Raw genomic sequence first — 20813 nt, 5'->3', positions numbered from 1 at the left:
AATGAAGTATTTTAATGAAAGCTTATAGTAATTTAAATACACACACACAAACATACATTCTGGCATAATTTTTTGTAGGCCACTTCTTACATGTCCATGAGTTGTCACTTCATATGCAGCCTCTTTTAGCTGTATGCTAATCAGATCAAGTACTTAAAGAGCTTACATTGTGACATCACAACACACTTTTTAAATATGTCTATTTCCTTCACTACCCCAAGCTTCCTTTGTGAACTCCTTTGGCTAAGACAGCAATAATAAAGGAAAACTACTCAATTAACAAGTTTCTGGCCCCTTAGAAATTAGGGAAATCATGGTTATTGCTAGTAGAAAATCAATCATACTTGCAGCATCACCTACAAATCAGTTCAATTATACATATATTTATCATTGTTGCTTATTTTACACTTTTGTTAGTTTTGTTCGCTGCTTTGAAAAATGCTGCGACAGATGATTTTTTTAATAGTGGCCTCTCCTTATCTTGCCATTAAAAACATCTAAAACATCTCATTCTTATGAATTACTTTCACGCTTCGAGTAAAGTAAGACAACGAAGGGCAATGCACGTATTTCAAACTTTTCTAATAATAACATCCACGACAAGAAGCAGCCAATGGTTGCTGGCAATATCCCACCAGCGCTACCCGCAAAGTTCCTTTCAGCCAATGGTTGACCGCTCTTCAGCCTCGGCTCACGACCTGTTTTCTGTTGCCACGGTGATAGAACGAGACCATTTCTTCGGATAATCCCTCCCAGTCATCGCTCCGCCCTTTTTTTTTTGCTTCGCAGAACAAAAATCAGGAGAGCAAGCTCGAGTCGAAATCTCGCGAAGCTACACGGTAGTCTCGTAGTGAGATAGATTGTCGTTCTGTCAAAAGATTCTGGGAGCCTCATCGATGGTGACTGGGAAAGCAAGCGAAGTGGCTCCGCGATAGGGTGAGTTTGGGGGGTGGGGGACAAATTGGGCCCGGGACAAGCCGAGGGAGGGAAAGGTGGGGGGGAGAGGTCGAGGAGAGCTGCGCGAGCCCTTGCGCGAGGCTGGGGGGAGTGGCCCGTCTCTTGCCTGGCGGGTTCTATAGGGCGCTGCTGAAGAGTTAAAAAGACTCGGGCGGCGTTAAGCGACAGATCCCGTTTACTTTGTGTGCGCGCGGGGCTCTTCTACCCCCCGAACCCCACCTCCACCCCGGCAGACTCTTCCCGAAGCCCTGAAGAAGCGGGAGAATTGAAGGGAAAAGTGGGTGGCTCCCGAAAAGGCGGCGATTTCCTTCCGGACCGGGTTTCTAAGTTTCTTTACACGCTGTCCGGTGGGCCTTCTCTGTCATCCCCTCAGATTGCGCTCACCCTCCTCTCTGCCTCTCTCTCTTTCTTTCTCTTTCCTGTGGTCAGGATTGCAAATCTCCTCGCGGGGGTGGATTCAATTTGGTATAAATAAAGGAGCAATCACCGGGGTCAGATTCTGCAGGGCAGCGAGTTTATAGCTCTGGTAACTTCCTACGTTGAGGCTAAATTCGGTTTAAAATATAGAATAACGGATTAGGAAGGGACCTTGGAGATCTCTCTAGTCCAACCCCCCTACTCAGGCAGGAAACACTATATACCATTTCAGACAAATGGCTCTCCAATCGCTTCTTAAAAACTTCCTGTGTTGGAGCATTCACAACTTCTGGAGGCAAGTTGTTCCACTGATTGTTCTGTCAGGAAATTTCTCCTTAGTTAGTTAGCCTACCGTTCCTGTCCTATTGTTTCTTTTCATTATATCAATTAATATAGTTATTACATACTTATGCTTATATATATGCTTATATATTGTATAGTTATTTCATGCTTATGCTTATATATAGTGTGTGACTAAATAAATAAATAAATAGTTCTAGGTTGCTTGTCTCCTCGATTTCCACCCATGGCTTCTTGCCCTGCCCTCAGGTGCTTTGAAGAATAGCTTGACTCTCACTTCTTTGTGGCAGCTCCTCAGATATCTAAACATTGCTATCCTGTCACCCCTAGGCCTTCTTTTCATTAAACTAGACATATCCAATTCCAGCAACCATTCTTTATGTTTTAGCCTCCAGTCCCCTAATCATTTTTGTTGCTCTTCTTTGCATTCTTTCTAGAGCCGCATCATCTTTTTTTACATCCTGGCGACCAGAATTGGATGCAGTATTCTAAGTGTGGCCTTACCAAGGCATTATAAAGTAGTATTAACACTTCACATGATCTTGATTCTATCCCTCCGTTAATGCAGCCTAGAACTGTGTTGACTTTGACAGCTGCAGCATACTGCTGTCATATTTAAGTGATTGTCCACTAGGATTTAACTTGAGAGGAAGCCTCCTGTTATTTGTGGTACCTGGTGCCCTGTGCTTGGGATGCATTTCTATAGTTTCACTTTTATGTCTGTTCTCTATTTTCCTGCTCCCTCCCAAAAAAAGCCCTGCTTAGCAAATTATGAGGAATTAATGTTACCTTTTAGGTTGTAGTCCCCTGCTTCTGACTGATGAAAAGCAGTGTATATTCCTCTCTTGTCCTGCGATTTCAGGACACAGAGGGAGAATTGCTGTTCCAGGGTATTGTAAGACTGGGATTCTTTCTGCCTTCAGAATCTATAGATTAAGATAGGTTAAGATATGCAGTCACTGTATGAAAACATGCTGCCTCTGTATATATTTAAGATCCAATCTATGTTTAGTGTGTTTATAAAATTATATTTGAAGCATGACAGGAAATGTATGGAATAGTCCTAATTTTCATATATTCCTATAGCGGTATAGAACTACTGTGTAATTATTTAAAGGAGAAAAAAAACTGTGTTCTACAGAAAAACAAATCTATATGCTCTTGCTGAAATTTAAATAAATCACAGATGCCTATTTCTGAGGCCATGTTCATGCAAAATAGCCTACTTCTATCATGTTTATAAAGATCACATTTACTACTAAAATATTAATGACAATGCTTTCGATCTGTAGTATCAACTTGGCCCTGACATCCCGGTGGTATAAACTTTTTCAGAAGAGTGTCTGACTGATTTTCCAGAGGGATAACCTTTCTATATTTATTCAATATTAATAGTTTGTTTAAACTACTAGTTTTTTTGTTACTTTTTTACAAGAGTGATAGAACATGGTATCTGGAGGTTACTTCAGTCACAGGTTTATTTTATATCCAACACAGGTGTGATGGCCCCTTACTACAAGAGGATACTAGTAATACTGTTTACTTTTCAAGGACTTCTTATAACAAGTGCTTTTAATGAGGATGGGGATGTACCTGAAGAATGGATTCTCCTGCATGTAGTTCAAGGTCAGATTGGTGCTGGAAATTACAGCTACTTGAGACTAAATCATGAAGGGAAAATAGTGCTTCAGATGCAGAGTTTAAAAGGTGATGCAGACTTGTATGTATCTGATGTAACTCTTCATCCCAGTTTTGATGATTATGAATTACAGTCTGTAACTTGTGGTCAAGATGTGGTTTATGTGCCAGCACACTTTCGTCGCCCAGTGGGAATTGGAATTTATGGTCATCCCTCTCATTTGGAAAGTGAATTTGAAATGAAAGTGTACTATGATCAAACAATTGTAGAATCTCCATTTGGTGGTGGCTCATACAATCCAGAAGAAATGAAAATGAACCAGAAGAAGTTTCATTCAACAGAAGATGAGTATCAAGATGAGGAATCAGTCTTTTGGACTATATTGATTGGAATACTAAAATTAATACTTGAAATTCTCTTTTAGATTTATAGCTTTGGGTGTGAGCAATCTGTACAAATGATTGAATGCTGTTTTAAACTGTGGATCGGAAAATAAAGCCATAATTATTTTTATAATGTAAACTTTCCCCAGTGCTATATTGTAGCAGGCACAGTATTTGTATGGTTTTCTCTTAACTGATCAGGGTGAATACTAATGGATGCTACAATTCACTGTGATTTTCAATAAAACTTCAAAATTGTAGAAATATGAATTCATGCTCAGTATTTCATCACATTTGTTAATATATTCACAAATAATGTTATATATCTATATACCTATATTAAGATAGATGTAAGACTATCTTCTTTGGCCAAAATAGAAATACTTACATGAGAAAGATTTGAAGAATGAATTCTGGAAAAGACTTCATCTGCTTTTCCAACCACCACTAAAATCTATTTTAAATTGAAGCAACCTGAATACAGAATTACTTATAAGTAAGCATGAAGATTTCAAACGTGAAATATTGATGTTAGAATTTTTAGCCCATTAATTTCAAATCATTTTCCACAGTGCAAGCGCATCTATATCGACTTAAAATCATGTAATTATAGATTCATAGTTATCACCTACTAGGAAGTACCATCCTACTGGCAGCTTTAGGGAACAATACCTGAACTTCCTTGTTCCAGAATTCCTCCAAGTTCTATGAGATCACTGGAAAGGTAGAAGCTGAAATGTTTTGCAAATGAATACGATATGTTCTGAATAAATGCCTTGAAGAGGAAAAATACTAGAAAAAACTATTATACTACCAGGAAAGAAGTAAGGGAAAAGAAAGGACTGGGAGTTGAAATTTTTGCCAAATCTACATTAATTTCAGGGAACTGTTTAGCAAACCATTCATTACATTACACTAGAAACTAAATCACTTATCACTGTATGGAACACTAGTATGTTTCCAAAACTGACTTGTTCTCTTAAGACCTTGGCATGCATTCATATTCATTTTCTGGTCTTGGCATATAGAAGAAATGAAAGATTAGAAGAGTATCAATAAGAAATTAGTAGAATGACAATTCTGTGTTTTTGTTCTAAAGTGTGTGACAGCTATCTAGACAGCTGGAATGGCCAGACTCCTTTTATTATTATTATTATTATTTATTCGATTTTTATACCGCCCTTCTCCCGAAGGACTCAGGACTCCCGAAGGACTTTTAGACGGAAAGAAACGAGAATTATTCAAGATTCAGTTGACTTGAGTTCACTTGACTTAAATTAAGTTTGGTTCCTACAATACACTTTAATTTCACAATAATAGCATCATATTCAAACAAATAAGATGCTAATTGATTATGCAAGAAACCTGTATACTTAGTGAAGTGTTTTATTTTGTGATTTAGAGAGAATTGTTACTCTACTAATACTCTTGAATTTAATAATATTTTCCTTGAATAGGGTGGAGGACAAAAGTAATTACTCTGCAATTGTTTTTTATAAAAATGATGATTATGCAGAACAAAATCTATAAGACAAATTATAAAAATACATAATACAGATATGTTCACCTCTGTCTTTAATGCAACAAAAGATACTGAATAACCTTCCTCACCATGTTAAAATTAAAAAGAGTTTTATTTGGTGAAACTGTTTTTGAGTGGTGTTTTTCCTTGTACAGTGGTAAATAGAGTAGCACCAAGTTTAGCACTAGTTTTTGTGAAGTTAATATGCAGTTATCCTTCTTTGCTGCTCTTCCCTCTTCTTCCTCTGCCCCTGGGAATTGGGGGTTGTCTTTCACAACAGTCACAAATCCAGCGACCTACAAAATTAGAGCTGTCAATTAAAAGATGACCAATTGCCAAGTAGTCTAAAAAGGATACTGCAGCTGTATGTGGGAAGTGGGGATATTAATGAGTATGTAGCATATGTTTGTTATAAAATTACATTTGTAACTAGGTTTTTATGCCCCTCCTATTAAAAAAGATACTTGACTCAATAGTCATATTCCAGTAACGAATGTGCTCAGATTTAAGATAATACATTCATATTCACTCCCCTAAATAAACTTTAAGATACTGTAAGCATAAAGTAATAAAAGTTTTAGCTACACTCAGAATGTCAGTAGAATGGATAGTTAACACAAGATTCACTTCATGTAATAGATGTACAATCTTTTCAAAAGAAAAAAGCAATCCAAATCTTGAATTTTAGTTCAGCCTCTGAACAAGTGTAATTGATATAATTACCTGAAGGGATAGCACCAAGCCCCACACAAAATGTATGATAGCCACGATCACACACATCACAGAACATCATTTCTTCCTCATGGTGAGGCTGCCCGCATATAATGCATGTTTTACACTCCATACATTGCCAAGGATAGGTCTTAATTATTGCAACAAGCTCTGCAGACATATCCAAACAGGAAGGATGTCCTAGATCAAAACCAGTATCATTACTAGAATAATTATATGAAGGATCGTGACAAGACTAAAATGATTTTATTTTATAAAATTTACTTTAAATCAGTGTACCAAATGTGCTAATTAAACTTTAGTAACTGCAAAAAATGTAGTTTGATTGTTATTTTTTGTTTCAATTTAACAAAGACACATTTAAAGCAGATTTGTTACTTACCACTGTTTTCACATTGGGAGCAGTGTATAAGTGCTTCAGACTTCCCTTTCTTGTTGGACTCCTTACCCTTCAGACAAATTCCACATATAGCATTTGGAATGGCCTTTGGCTGGAAGGGTAGAAGAGGGCTATAAATTCATTCCGGAAGAATTGATACAGGTTTTTTTTTAAAAAAGAATGTGTGTTATTTAAATTTCTATAAATTAACAAACCTGGGTGGTGTAGAACACAGGATATGATTAAAAATTGATAGGTATTGATTATATGAAAAACACTGGAACAGAGACTATTTTAAACACATGCAAAGTGAAATAATATAATGTATAATAAATCACAACTAATCAAATCAATGTATTTTTAAAAGGATAATTGAATTTTTAATCTCCTTATGTAAGATGAATGTGTATGAAATCGTTAACACATAATTCTTCAAATGTAGATTTAAGCTAATCGTTTTAACTCTCCATGCAGTATAGTATTGAAATTATATATTGAAAATTCTAAGTATATTTTTGTCTAATGCACAGGCTGATTAAAACCTGTTTATTTCATCAGCAAACAAAATAAATTTTATGTAGATGTAAGCAAACAAGCTGAAATTGGTACTTTGTGACAATAAGGACCAACAACTATCAATTGCAAGCAATTTTTACATCTGCACAGAAAACAAATTTTATACATTTGTTCCATGGATTGCATCCATTATACTCTGTCTTCCTAAACAACCTATATCTTCAATTTGTACAAATAATACAAATTGTTTTACTCTGTGCCTGACAAAATGTGATCATTATAAGGAGTGTCTCTTGGTAATAACATTATTAGAATTTCAAGTATCTTCCCTAATCATAATCTTATACCATTCATGTCAACAAGTGCTTTTTCTGCATGTAAGAGAACTACTATCATTTGAAAATAATGTATTATGTCATTTCAATTCCAAAACCCTCCTGCCACCACCACCACCTGCTCGACATTTTTGGGGAATCCTAAAGTGTAGATTTGAGATTAATATTGAAGGGAGAAAAATATAAGTTCCTTTGATCAAGTAACATTGGATAATCAAAAGTACTCCAGATACTTAATATATCATTTTCATGTGGCTTGTAATGAAAGCGTTTTGTAAATTACCTTTCAATAAATTGCCTCCCTAACCTTAAATATGTAGTTCTCAATTTGTTTGAATTGTTATGGTAATAAAAATTGCTAAGATTTATCAAACATTGGTGAAATTATTTGACGAATTTTTCTTTCAAATTTAGATACATTTCCATGTAAAACTTTAATATATAACAGAAAACAATACACATTTAATTTGTATAACATTTGAACTATGTAGCTGGAATCACATGTATGCTACCCTAATGATTATTTTCCCCTTTAAATATCTGAATTTGTAAAAAGCCACAAATTATTAAACTCTATAACAACTAAAATAGGTGCAGTAATTTATATATTTTAATGTGACAAATTTTAATCTTATTCCTTGGATATAGTTTGCACATTTTTGTTTTCCCTGCATTTATGTTCAAGGACAACAGGTCCTGCCTTTATGTGATACTGAGGAAGAGAGCACCAATGTTTAAGTTTGACATTGATGAATCAGAACATGAAGGAAACGATGCTGGTGAGGAGATTTTAGACCAGAGGTACATATTTTTTTAAGATGTTAGGTCTTAAATAATAATCAATTGTTCATGCTATAACAGGTACATTTCCTGCAAGAAAAGACACTAAATGAATCCAACACAACCTCTAACTCTGATACCAATTTCTTCTCATATTATATTGACAACATGGAAACATGGGTGGATAGTTGCTTACTTCATCTAAATGGCTACAAACTACAAGGTAATAATTGTAACAACAGCTTTGCTCTTAACAGAAAAAGGATGTATCAAAGTAAGAACATAACATTTATTGATGAAAGAATGAAAAGTGTGCAGGCATCACTCTGCTATACACATCTCTATCAGGAATACTTTAATAATGCCGAAAGAAGCAGAGTAAATTTGAATTATTCCGATTATAGATAACTTCAGTTCTAGATAATTGCAATTATTAACTAAATAAATATAAAATTTGAAGGAGTTAATATGTGTTTATTATGTATTAGCCTAATTTCAGAAATTATTTATGTAGTATGCTCGGCCTCCACAGTTTTGTTTAAACACCCACAAGGCATTTATAAATAGCTCTTTTTAAAAAGATGACAGAGGCATTCAATATTTTTGCTTATTTATTTTTTTAAAAAAAATCATAGTCCACCTGTTTTATACATAAATATAATGAAATGATAAAGGAGTCTAACATTCACAAATATCTCTACAAAATAATAAATAACCATGGTGGAAACAGACATATATTTTTTATTTGCTATTCTAATCCTACTTGCATACCTTTTTATACCCTGCTCCTCCCAAAGAAAAGAATAAACCCAATTCTGCAGCATCCACCTTTTGTACTGCTACATTCTATAAAGTTCATTGTGTTTTAAACTATATCAAGATAACAATTAGAAAATACACTTGCTTTTACTGTATGCATACCTACTGCTACAGTATGTAGCAGCAAGCTGCCTCTCAATCACCCAATGCAAAACTATCTTTCCGCTGCTATACCTGTACTGAGTTAAGTGCAGTTAATATTTCTGTGCAGTCTAGGTACTGCACCAGCAAAGAGGCATTTAACAATAATGTGAAATTTCCCCAAATCTCAATTCTATAAATCTAGGAATAAAATAGTCACAACATACCAATTTAAAAGAACATCCAAAAATGGATGTCTCTCCTATAGAAATGAAAAATTAAAAAGGAAAGTCTATTCATATTAGGGAGCGATTCTAAAAAGAAATTAAAATGACATTGGAGGATCACTGGAAAACATGGCCTGCCTGATTTAGTGACATTCTGGTCATCTTCAAGTTAACAAGCAAAAGAATAGTAAGATTTTCAATCCTACTGCTTCAAAAATTCATTTTAGACTAAAACTGCAATCCTGTATACCGGCCAAATTCATATTCACCTGTCAGTTCTAAATAAAGCAAGGGGAATGAGTCTTGGCTTCAGTGACTTTGGGATGTTGAGCCAAGTTTTTTGTTTTCATGAAACTGACTGAGTAAACCAAGGAGTCTTCTCCAAAGCTGGAGAAGCAAAGAGTGGACAAAGAGGGAAAATTATTCTGAAGCAAGAGAAACAGTAAGTAGGAGAACATGTTCCATCTCCATACTTCAATAAAGCTTTGTGCTTTGTATATTGAATATGAAATGATATGTCTGAACCACACCAACGGAATTTGTAGTTTATCCTCAAATACATAAACATGCTGTATTTCTAGAAATTACACTGCCTGGAAACAAACCTTTCTTCTTTTCTAAGCAAATTAATGTAAATCAGAGTTATGGAATATAAAGAAAGAGTGGGATAATTAGTTAACAGACTTGTACTTCAATCTATTTTTTACTGAAATATGCAGACATGGATCTCTCCCTTACTCTGAGAATACTGCCATGACAATTATAATCATCAGTCCTTCATCTTTTAGAACAATAGCTATTGAGGAAGGGTAATAAGAATGATGCCCCCATTAAAAAAGATAGATGGTTTAACAAATTAATAAAAATCAATCTGCCTGTTTGGAAAAAAGGTAAATATAAGAAATCCATTTGTAATACTTGTAATATATGTATTAACATTTTGCTTATCTTTCCTAAAAGCTCTTACAGTTAAATCTTAGTTTTAAAATGCAAATAGAGAAATAATCTAATATATGTGGTGAACACTATGCAATAAAATCATTGTAACTATTAATGGTTCCTGGGAATAATTAAATCCCCATTTGTAGGCTTATTTAGGCACATGATATATCAAATGCAATCAATAACTGATAAAGATGTTCATATCATATTAGTTCCATAACACACATTGTATTAGATATTTAAAACTAGCTCTTATATAGAGTTAGTTACTCTAAAGTGAAAAAATGCACTGTTTTATTTTCTAATCAGTCTGATAATTCTCATATTCTAACCTCATTAAGATTAAAGAATTCCCAATACTTCTCCATAGATAAACTTTATATGGATGGGTTTGAACCAGTGAGTAGTAATCATTTGGATTCATTTTTAAACCTAAATTTTGAAGAATATATATAAGAAAATAAAAGTACCTTTAGCAATCAAAAATTTGTATATTGGTTTTTGTTACAGTGCCTTCACAAGAAACTAGCCAGGCATTTCTGTATGCATGGATTTTTCTCACATAATACCTCAAATTCAAAATTTTATAATGCCTTCCTAAGCTTCATCTTTGGATTTCATAAGTTAATCATATAAATTACTAGCACACACTTGAAGCTGCAATGAAATAAAACATTTTGCAAGGCTGTTATGTAAAAATAGACATGTCTACAAAAAATTAAACATTTTCTGTATCATTTTTAAAAACTTCTCCTTAAAAGAAATGGTTCCTAGCATTTACGGTAATATTTTTGCACAAGTATCTGAAATCGTGCATTAATGCAGATAAATGGTATTTGGAATCTTTTTTTTTTTAAAGAAAGCTACTCAACACTAACTGAAAAGTGATTGGAGTCCTGTACTTTGTATGATTCTGTAATACATTCAATATATAAGTTACGTAGTTGGAAAATGGTTTATAATATTTCAAAATCATGTTACTTGTACTATGTAACTTCTCAGGCTTCATACTACCTAATCACTTTTTGGATTACAGGACTATTTCCTTAACTTACTTTCTTACAACCCTTCAAACATATAAATATATGCCTTATTCTTTGTAAGCAAAATTTACTGGTTAGCAAATTTTATTGGTAAACAAATAGCTTCCAGCTTATTTTCTTTATCCTCAATATAAATTTCAATCTAAAATTTCAGTTAGTTCAAAACTGAAATTCACCAGTAATACTGACAATTAAAAGATGTTATATAATGATCACTGTTTAAAATATAACTCTTTAAGTCCTGGTAAGCTTAAACCACTTCCTCTATGTCATTTGTACAAAACCAAACTTTACCAGAATATCTCACTTGGAGCCCACCATCTCTCCAAACCTTCTATCCCCAAACTATTTTTTAAACTGCAAAGTGACGGCCTGTAGCATGGTTCTATTCTACAAGGTTAGCACAACCTTCATTCAAATAAGTTCATCTATCTTCTCATTCTTGTATTCTTCATAAAATGAACAGAGCAATAGGGAAAAGAACCTATTCCAAGGCCAGCTTATGACCTTCACTGTACCTAACAGTGAGGCTTTCATTATACTATCTGAATATTTCTTCCTAAAAAACTCAAGCCAAAACTCATCCTCCCAACTTCCTACACGTACACAAGGGGAATTGTTTTAAGATTGCCAACACCAAATTATATTATAAACAGATTACATAGTTTTCATCTGGAAAAAGTTAAGAAAATATATATATATATCTACAATATTCTAGCTACATTTTACAGTGCTACTCCAGTTCATACTGGTCAGCAAGCTACTTTAAACTAAAACACAATGTTATATTTGATATGCAACTATCAACCTTTTGAAGCCCGGAAAACAAAGCAATTTGCCTCCACCCTGGCAAAAAGAGAGAGAAAACCCATCTTAATAATGAGATCTCATGCTGCAATTGCTCAGGAACCATTTAGGTACAGAAAATAGAAGCCACTCCACAGCCAGGGTAACAAACAGTAAGGCCCCAGGTAAAATAAAGCAACAGGAAGTAAGGAAGCAAACAGGAATGCACAACAGGAGAGCAGCTAGGCAAGTATAGTAAGCAGATGTTCCATATTTTGAAAAACAAAGTTAAATATTTCAGGGAGAGAAGCTGATCAGTAAAGAAGCTGAGTCAGGGGCTTTTTTCTTCTACCTTGTACCCAGGAACCGATTTGGATACAGATCGTTTGGAACCCTCTTTTCTTGGAGTAGAATTTCTCTCTCTTGTTTTTTGTTTTCCCTGCAAAGGTTCTTCCTGGTTTTCTGCTGCGCATTCACCTTCAGACACATTGCCAGATGAGTTGTCCTATAACATGAAGAAAAACTATTTTTTGCTTCTTTATATGGGACAAGCAAAGACAAAATAACACTTTCGAGAGCAAACGCAAAATAACACATTCTACCTCATTAGTTTAGTGTATTGATATATATTCTTAGTATATTCTGACAAAGCCCAATGATCCTGCCCAGCATATACAAATAAATATGTAGAAAAAATATGATAAACTCCATAAAAAGTATAATAGGATCTAAAATGTAATTTAAAAATCCAATAAACTGCTGTATAAAATAGGCCAAACCACAGAAAACCCAACACTCATTGCTGATATTAAAAAATATATATCTGGCGCACACACATTTTGGTTTACCGAATTGCCTTTGATTTTCCGCTTTTCATCTGCTCGCTCTTCTGCATCATCTGAATCTCCATCACTATCCGGTGCAGGCAGATCTGGATCTAAGGGGGGCTCGTAAAGAGCTGTATTTAGTGGCAGATATCGAAGTTCATCTGGAGAGTATCTAAAGTTAAGTAAAAAGTTTTAAACTTGAATTTAAAATTGAAATAGATGAGGTGATACAGAAAAAGATAAACCAAATGTAGTATTTTAGCAGTCATTTAAAAAATTTTAACCATATGCTAGAACGAAGTGCATAAAGGATGTTAATACATATATGTGGGTATATGTTATGAGTATTCACAATACATAAATTAATCACGTCTTTAAGAATTACATGTTACACTTGAATTAGCATCCAGCCCATAATAAGTAATATGATCCATGCATGCAGAAATCTTCACAGAATATTACAAACTACATTTCTAAAAAAATCATTAATCACAGCAAATTTCTAGTACCTTTTATAGTACTCCTGAAACTGGCCTGGTATGAGAGCCACCGGATAAGGACTAACTTTTGTCCTTTCTGTAGGTAAGATTTTATATTTTCCTTGAGGCACCTGGATAATCTGTATTGTTAATACAAAAATAAGAAGCTCATTGCTCATATTTCTGAACAAATTAGCTTTTCTAAATAATGAAGAAATATTTATTACATATCACATCCATGGATTTGCCATACATACATCCTTTAACAATACATCATGTAATTTAAGATACATGTTTGAATGATCCTATTATATCTCAAATACTAGATCACACAACTGATTTAAAACTGTATATTCAAGAGTATCTGAAACACAGATGTCTGCATTTCTTTTCAAATAATATGGCAAATGCACTTGGTGTCATATAGGACAATATACAGTTAATAAATGTAGTGTAAAATTCTATCCTATATCTACAAATTTCTGGTTGACAAGTATGGGTAGTAATTTTTGTCTTTCAAGCTATAAAAATAATACCAAAAGGAGGTAATCAAAATATTTTTGTAATATTACATTTTGTTTGAAGGCGAAAGATGAAAGAAAAGAAATTATGACATATCCTCCCTCATATAAACAATTCAGAACCATATTTTAATAGAATGTGGTTGTATTTTTTTATGGGCTTCTATGTTTAATTGTATTTTTTTAATCTTGTCATAGCTCCTTACAAAATAAAACACTAAAACTACTATCATAGTTAAAAATGCAATAGCAACCTGGATCATAACTGTTAATTTCATCTCATTTGAAAGCAAAAAATGAACAACTTGATTGGGAATGAAACTATATGGAAATAAGGAAATCTAGCAATAAGGCTGAAAGCAAGACCATAATCTGCGAGTTCACAATGTTTCTAATCTGAGAACAATATTTCATTATTGTACATAAATGGGAAAAACATTAGTAGTCTAGAGAAGTAGTATATTTGATTTGAAAAAAAGCTATTTCACTCCCTAAATAAAATCTTACAAATTAACTCTGAACTGTAATTGTAAAGCAGAACAAAGCAAAACAAGATGCTTGCTTTGCAATTAGAAGCAAGGAGGTCACATGGTTTAGCATAGCAGCTTTGATGGAATGGTGTTTGCTCAAACATTTATCAAAGCAAAGTAGTTTTTAAGATTTCTACAGCCCTGCATTCTCCTGCCACAAGAAAACTAATTTTCACTGTTGTATAAATATCAAACCCAATGTTACTTTGCATCCACAATATAGGGTAGATATTCACAAATAATAGAATTCAACTTTACTAGTTGTTCCTAGTGTTACTTGTTCCTTTAGTGTGTATGCAATGTTTGTCCTTTTTACATTTTTTCTTTGTCGTCTGCCATTACCATAGATCTCTCGGGAAACCGGATTACAAGCAAGTCTATGCTTACAACTGAAACAAGAAAATGCAAGTATCCTACATGTGTTTGTAAATCAAAGTAGGCCCGTCTTTCTTCCATTCGTTCACGGTTTAAGTTGCTGTTGAATTCGGCAGCTTTCTTGGCAGCTTTCTTAATATATTCTGGAACTTTACTTGCTTCAACTTTTTGGGTATTCTGCTGCTGCAATTGCTGAAACAATTAATTTCCATTAGTTCACAAAAGCTTTAGAAATTTGATATCCTGTACTTATATTGCTCTGTATTTGTAAAACCATTCATCATAAACAAGTTACTTACAGAATACTCTTTATAGTGGTCAGTTATTCGTTGACGTTCTTTCTCTTGAAGTATAACCGAGTACTCTGCATGTTTGGCAGGGTATTCTTTAATCATCAGATCAATTACTTCATCACTTCGCAAGGCAGTTAGACCTAAAGTATATCAAAAACAATTAAATGATTTTGAAAAAAAAATTAGGAAGGTGAAATTAAAATCTTTGCTTTTATGTTTAGCCTTTTTAGAGGCTTATAACAATCTAAAGTTGTCAGATCAATATAAGACACAATATAATAGGCAACTGCATGTTAACCCAAGAAATTAAATTCAACATGCAATGTAAGAATTAAGTTGGGAGACATTTCTAAACTGATTCTGTTCCAATTCCTCCCAGCCCATTTCTATCTTACAACATTCTAAATATCTTAGCAAACACATGATATTCTAGGAATTAGAGCTTAGTGAAACAAATTGCATTTTCTCTAAGTCATAGAACAAACTAAATTTAACAATCTTTTGAAGGATACTTTTCAAATCTTCACAATTTTATTAGAATAACCTCCAAAATTATATAAATACTTACATACCATTGCCCAGAGACACTTATTCTGATATTGGGAGGGGTAGGTGTGGTGTTATATAAGTATGATGAATAGATAAGGTAGGTAGGTAGATAAAACAGATGTGCCTTTCTTTTGTCCTTACCTAAAGTACACTGTGTTTCCGTAATGACATTTAGTTCTCTGAGGTAAAGTTTCTCTTTGTGAGATAGATCTCGTCTTTCTAAATCTCCAAGAAAGCAATGGGAAAAATAGTAAGAAAGCATAAAGGATTTTTGCAATTTCTTCAAAATATGTAATATTAAAACTTGAATTAAAAAGCTAATGCTGCTTCTTTTGGGTAATGTTTCATTTGAATTGAGTTTAGTTTTTCATAAATATATAAATATATCTATGTAGGTATATAATTTTCCTCACTACAATACAGAAGCTGTTTGATGTGCCTTTTTCCAAATTCTTTTTTAACTTCCCAGTCTAGCTTACATTCTTGCTTTTCCTTCTGTAAGAATGAAGTCCTAACCAGGTCCAACTCTATTTAGCTTTTAAAGATCAGTTAAGACTGGAACACCATACCCAAAAAATTAGTGCCAGAAATAACATACTTATTGCAACTGCCAAATCTGAGAAACATTTTGTGTGGGAATAAATAAAACAGTGCTGTTTGTCCTGGTGCTCTTTTCCACAAACTAAAGCACATAGGCAAATCCATGTATATAAGAATGAGTTGCAAGAAAGCTCCAATTTCAAATTAGGGATAATTTCAAAGAATTATAAGAAGCAATAGTATAAGTCTAAGGGGCTTAACACTGACTGCATTGTCTCTGAAACATAAAACTGACTCGTACATTATCCATTATCACAAAACACATAACTTCCAAACATATGCTAAACTCTCACATCTGAGCACAGAGCGATATGAAACTCTACATTATTTCAAAATTATCTGTTTCAGTGCTAATGGCTTGTTTTAATCAGATGTAACAGATTTGCAGCCATTTATTTAATTCAAATCTGTGAAGTGTCAGAAAGGGTTCCAAAGCTTATGGAGATAGCAGTCTATGGGTACATAGAAGAAGCCCACCTATAAGCATTTCCAAACAAAAGCAATAGATCACCAAGACATTTGATCATCTATACGCTTGGAAGCACTTTTAAGACACATGAACAAACCTGCCTACACTGTGTGTAAATTTTAACATTTCATGTAAGTAAGTGTAACATGAATACCTGGATATTTTCGCTTAAAGGAAGTTACTCCCAAGTATTCACTAACTTGTTCTTGAAGCATGTAATATTCTCCAGTTTCATCAGGTGGCCATTTGTATTCTATCAGGTTTTCAGCTGGAAAATAACTAAAACTAAACACAAAAAATCAAATTATTAAAATTATGAGGATTTAACTCCACAGTCCTAACAGAACCCACAGTGCCATGTGCCCTATATTTTTAATAAATTCCGGAGTTCACTCGAGCGGAAATATAGTGACACATTTATGATTAAATATTTTGCTTATTACTTTGTAGGTAACTCAAAGTGGTGAATATACACAATACACCTTCCTCCTATTTTCCCCAACATAAGAATGATTTAATTAAATAAGAGCTGAAGTGACACAGTGGTTAGAGTGCAGCACTGCAGGCTACTTCAGCTGACTGCTGGCTGCAGTTCAGCAGGACGAATCTCACTGGCTCAAGGTTGACTCAGCCTTCCATCCTTCTGAGGTGGGTAAAATGAAGACCCAGATTGATGGGGGCAGTATGCTGACTCTGTAAACCACTTAGAGAGGGCTGTAAAAGCACTATGAAGCGGTATATAAGTCTAAGTACTATTGCTATTACTCTAAAATATGCTTTCTGTTCCCCATTTTGAACTATCAAGAAGTACCAATCTCCTCTTTCCAAATTCTTCTGCTGGCTATCTTTATATATTGGTAGCACATTTCAGAGTTCTAATTCATGAGGTTTCTGTATACCCTAATAAATAACAAAGACCATGCATTTATTTTTGTTGAAAAAACAATATATCAAACTAGAGCAACTTTTTTAAAAATGGCAATACCTAAGATCTTGACTTGAAGTCTCACAACTTCGTGAGCTGTCTCCTGAGCCCATGCGGCGTCTTTTAGATGGTTGGCTGCCATCATTTGAATTTTCTTCTATGTCATCCTGAGATAATACCATAATGTCAAGTATTGAGCAACAAAATACCAAGACCAAGAACACACTTATCAAGAATATGAAGTATTTGGGTTTGAAAACCTTAAAGAAACTGTGAACATCTATACCTTATTCTGGGAATTTTCACTGCTCTTTATCCATTTAATTAAAACATAAGTCAAGGAGTTACACAAGACCATGGGAAATCAACAAAGCTAATAGGTACAGGTACCGTACTCTAGAATATATGATAATACTATATACAGCATGTTGGAATTGGGTACAGGTAACCCTCAACTTACAACACAATTGAGGTCAAAATTTCTGTTGCTAAGTGAGAGAGTTGTTAGTTTTGCCCATTTTACATCTTTCTTGCCATAGTTGTTAAGTGAATCACTGCAGTTGTTAGCAATATAGCTGTAAAGTAAATTTGGCTTCCTCATTGACTTGTCAGAAGGTCGCAAAAGGGGTCACATGAACACTAAAACCACCATAAATGTGAACCAGTTGGCAAGCATCTGAATTTTGATCACATGATCATGGGGATGCTGCAACAGTTATGTTAAAAAGTCACAAGTCACTTCTTTCAGTGCCGCTGTAACTTTGAACAGTCACTAAATGACCTGTTGTAAGTTGAGGACTACCTGTACAGTTCTTGGCTCACACATAGTTAAGAATCACACTTTAAAAAATAAAATAGTACGGTCACCCTGAAGGCAATCCTAAAGCAATGTAAACTTGGAAACACTGAAATCAATGTGACTTACTTCTTAATAAACATGTTTGATGCTTGAATGCAGATGGCCAGGCAGGGGGTGCCAGCATTATTTTCTTATTATATCAATCAGCATGGGACCTTAATATTCTGTAGGGCAAATGGTTTCTAGCTACAATACCTTTCCCAGCATTACACTAAAGAAATGGGAAGTCAGGAGGTAGCAATTTGGCTAGCCATCAAAAGCCCCATCCCCATAATCAGGTTATAAATGTACCACAGGGTTCTCTTTCTTCTTAGATTAAGTGGGCCTGCTGCATTTTTCGATCTACATACTTGCAATTCAACCTTCAAGAAAAAAAAATCAATCTCCCTGGAGTCTAAAGTGTTGGTGATGGTGTTGGACTTCCAGAGGAAGAGAGGAACCTGCTCCACTTTACATTGAGGGGGGCTGTGTTTCATCCTTTAAATTCCTGGGAGTCCATCTCAGTGAAGACCTCACCTGAAAGACCTCACCTGGAAAAACAACACAATCCAGGTGGCCAGGAAGGCCCAACAGAGACTCCTTTTCCTTAGGGTCTTGCGTAAACACAGGGTGGAACAATTGATGACCTCCTTTTACCGGTCCACAATAGAAAGCATCCTCACTTTTTGCATCACAGCATGGCATAGAAAAACATTACAGAGGTGAGCACAGCACAAAAAATTGTGGGCTGTCCCCTGATACCACTAGATGAGATCGTTAGGGCTCGTTGCCTTAGAAGAGTAAGGAAAATTCTCAGGGATGACTCTCACCCTGGTCATCACTTCTTTACCCTCCAACCATCAGGAAGGAGATATAGAAGTATAGCCAGCCATACAAAAAGGCTGAAGAACAGTTTTTATCTGTGGGCTGTCAAGACTCCTGAATGAGAAATAACATCATAACTATGTATTATGATGAACTGCAGGGCCGGCGCAATGTGTAACATGTTCACATTGGTGAAATAGGACTGGGGGTTTTGTTAATAGGATTTATTGGGTTAGGGATTTTCTGTCTTCCCTGTGAGCTGTATTGTGTTGGAGGGGGTGCACTAAGAGAGCTCAACCAATCTCATTACACGTACGTTGTGCACCGACAATAAAAGATTTGAACTGAATTGAATTGATAGACTTTTTTTTTAATAAAAAAACAACAACTCTCCTTCAACCCAGCTGCCCCACTTTTTTCCGGCCAGTTGTTCAGTTTAGCGTCTATGTTCTTTATTTCCTTTCAGTGAACTTCCTTTAACTTTGGATGAGCTAAAATTCTTCGACTTCCGTTCAGTCCTTCAAAAAGGAGAGTTAAGTGGGAGAGGATCCAGGGAAAACCAACAACAACCACCACCACCACCGCGTATAAAACCCAGTGGCAAAAACGGTTTGACCTCCAGGTGCCTTCAGAGAGTAGACACTAAGAGCGGGAGGTGACACTGAGAATCAAAGCGGAAAGAGCCATATCTCTCCAGTGCGGGATAAGCATAGTCGGGGGTGGGGGGGGGGGGGAGAGAGAAAAACGAGGCTGCCTCGCCAGGGAAGAAACCATCCGGGAGATGCCCCGTCCCAGCAGGCGATGAGGCGGAGCCGGCAGAGACCTTCCCGGGAGGCTCCTCCTCTTCACGGAAGGTTGGTGGTGGAAAGATTAAAATCCCAGCCCGCGAGGGGTCTCGCGGCCGCCCTCCACGGAGGAACGAGCGGCTAGCCGACCGGCGCCCCTCGGGAGGGGAGGAAAATGGCGTTAAGCCGCCGGGAGCATCGGACGACAGGCACCGACGGAAGGAAGGGGGACCGAGAAGACTTACGAGGCCGGGAAGGAGGTAACTTCCCAACGCTCTACCTGCGCGTCGCCTCACCTTTAAAGACTGGGCTCCGGGCGTGGCTGGGTCGCTGTCGCACACCCGCGGGGACAGCACCGCCGCCATCACCGGCCACAGATGGGCTGGGCTAGAGACCGCTTCGCCCTCTCCTCCCACGCGCCAGGCACCCCGCTCCCCCCCTCCCACACTCAACCCGTTTCAGGCCTGGCGCCATCTGCAGGCCCGGGGATGGCAATGCAGGCGACGAATCTCTTTTTCTTCTTGTCCGCGGAGGGCGCGATCTTTGCCTTCGCGAGCGGCTTCTAACCTGGAATTGCTGGTTCAGAAGTCGGCGATGAAACCTGTGGTTTTAGGGCCTGCGCTATAAACGCAGTGCCTTTATTGGAGCAGATCGCAGTTTCGTTACGAGCGGCAGCTGTTTTCTTAGAGGCGTGTGTCACCATCTGGGGGCGGAATGGGACAATTCGGTGCGGCCAACTCGCCACGGCTAACTCCCTGCGGGACAATTCAACGATTTAGAGTGAATTGTTTTAAAATGATTTTTAAAATATTTTAATTTAATTAACATTTTGTCATTTGTATTTTATTTGTATGTCCCTCATTTTGCATCCTTTCTTTAACGTTTTTATTCCGCTGTTTCTTTCGATATTAGTGTAAGTTATCCTGCAGCGAGTTGGCC

The 20813-nt window shown here is 35.9% G+C and overlaps 4 protein-coding genes across 8 annotated transcripts in view; 2 read left to right on the top strand and 2 right to left on the bottom strand.

The window, feature by feature from the left end:
• The window catches only part of WDR27 (WD repeat domain 27), an 86201-nt gene extending 83040 nt beyond the window's left edge, over nt 1-3161 (bottom strand). Inside the window, exon 1 of the mRNA XM_058167297.1 lies at nt 2464-3161. The gene's annotated coding sequence lies outside the window, so the exon portion shown is untranslated. The remainder of the gene's footprint in view (nt 1-2463) is intronic.
• On the top strand, nt 801-5342 carry C1H6orf120 (chromosome 1 C6orf120 homolog). The gene is made up of 2 exons (XM_058167396.1): nt 801-936; nt 3172-5342. The coding sequence occupies exon 2, from the start codon at nt 3177-3179 to the stop codon at nt 3735-3737; it is 561 nt and encodes a 186-aa protein (XP_058023379.1). The 5' UTR covers nt 801-936; nt 3172-3176; the 3' UTR covers nt 3738-5342.
• PHF10 (PHD finger protein 10) lies at nt 5312-20579 on the bottom strand. 4 transcript variants are annotated; one of them, XM_058167348.1, is made up of 12 exons: nt 20171-20579; nt 17487-17593; nt 16656-16786; nt 15574-15651; nt 14890-15023; nt 14633-14782; nt 13195-13304; nt 12695-12857; nt 12211-12363; nt 6333-6441; nt 5942-6130; nt 5312-5514 (listed from the first exon to the last, which is right to left on the bottom strand). In XM_058167348.1, the coding sequence occupies exons 1-12, from the start codon at nt 20237-20239 to the stop codon at nt 5429-5431; spliced, it is 1479 nt and encodes a 492-aa protein (XP_058023331.1). In that variant the 5' UTR covers nt 20240-20579; the 3' UTR covers nt 5312-5428. The 4 variants fall into 4 exon arrangements, with proteins under 4 accessions (XP_058023331.1, XP_058023321.1, XP_058023341.1 ...); XM_058167338.1 differs by having other exon boundaries at nt 15574-15657; nt 20171-20578; XM_058167358.1 differs by having other exon boundaries at nt 12707-12857; nt 15574-15657; nt 20171-20578.
• Nucleotides 17616-20813, top strand: part of ERMARD (ER membrane associated RNA degradation) — a 40468-nt gene continuing 37270 nt past the window's right edge. For both annotated transcript variants that reach the window (XM_058167320.1, XM_058167309.1), the window contains exon 1: nt 17616-20134. The gene's annotated coding sequence lies outside the window, so the exon portion shown is untranslated. The remainder of the gene's footprint in view (nt 20135-20813) is intronic.

The sequence above is a fragment of the Ahaetulla prasina genome, chromosome 1 (assembly GCF_028640845.1).
Source record: "Ahaetulla prasina isolate Xishuangbanna chromosome 1, ASM2864084v1, whole genome shotgun sequence".
NCBI lineage: Eukaryota > Metazoa > Chordata > Lepidosauria > Squamata > Colubridae > Ahaetulla > Ahaetulla prasina.
This window is presented reverse-complemented; position numbering and strand designations above follow the sequence as displayed.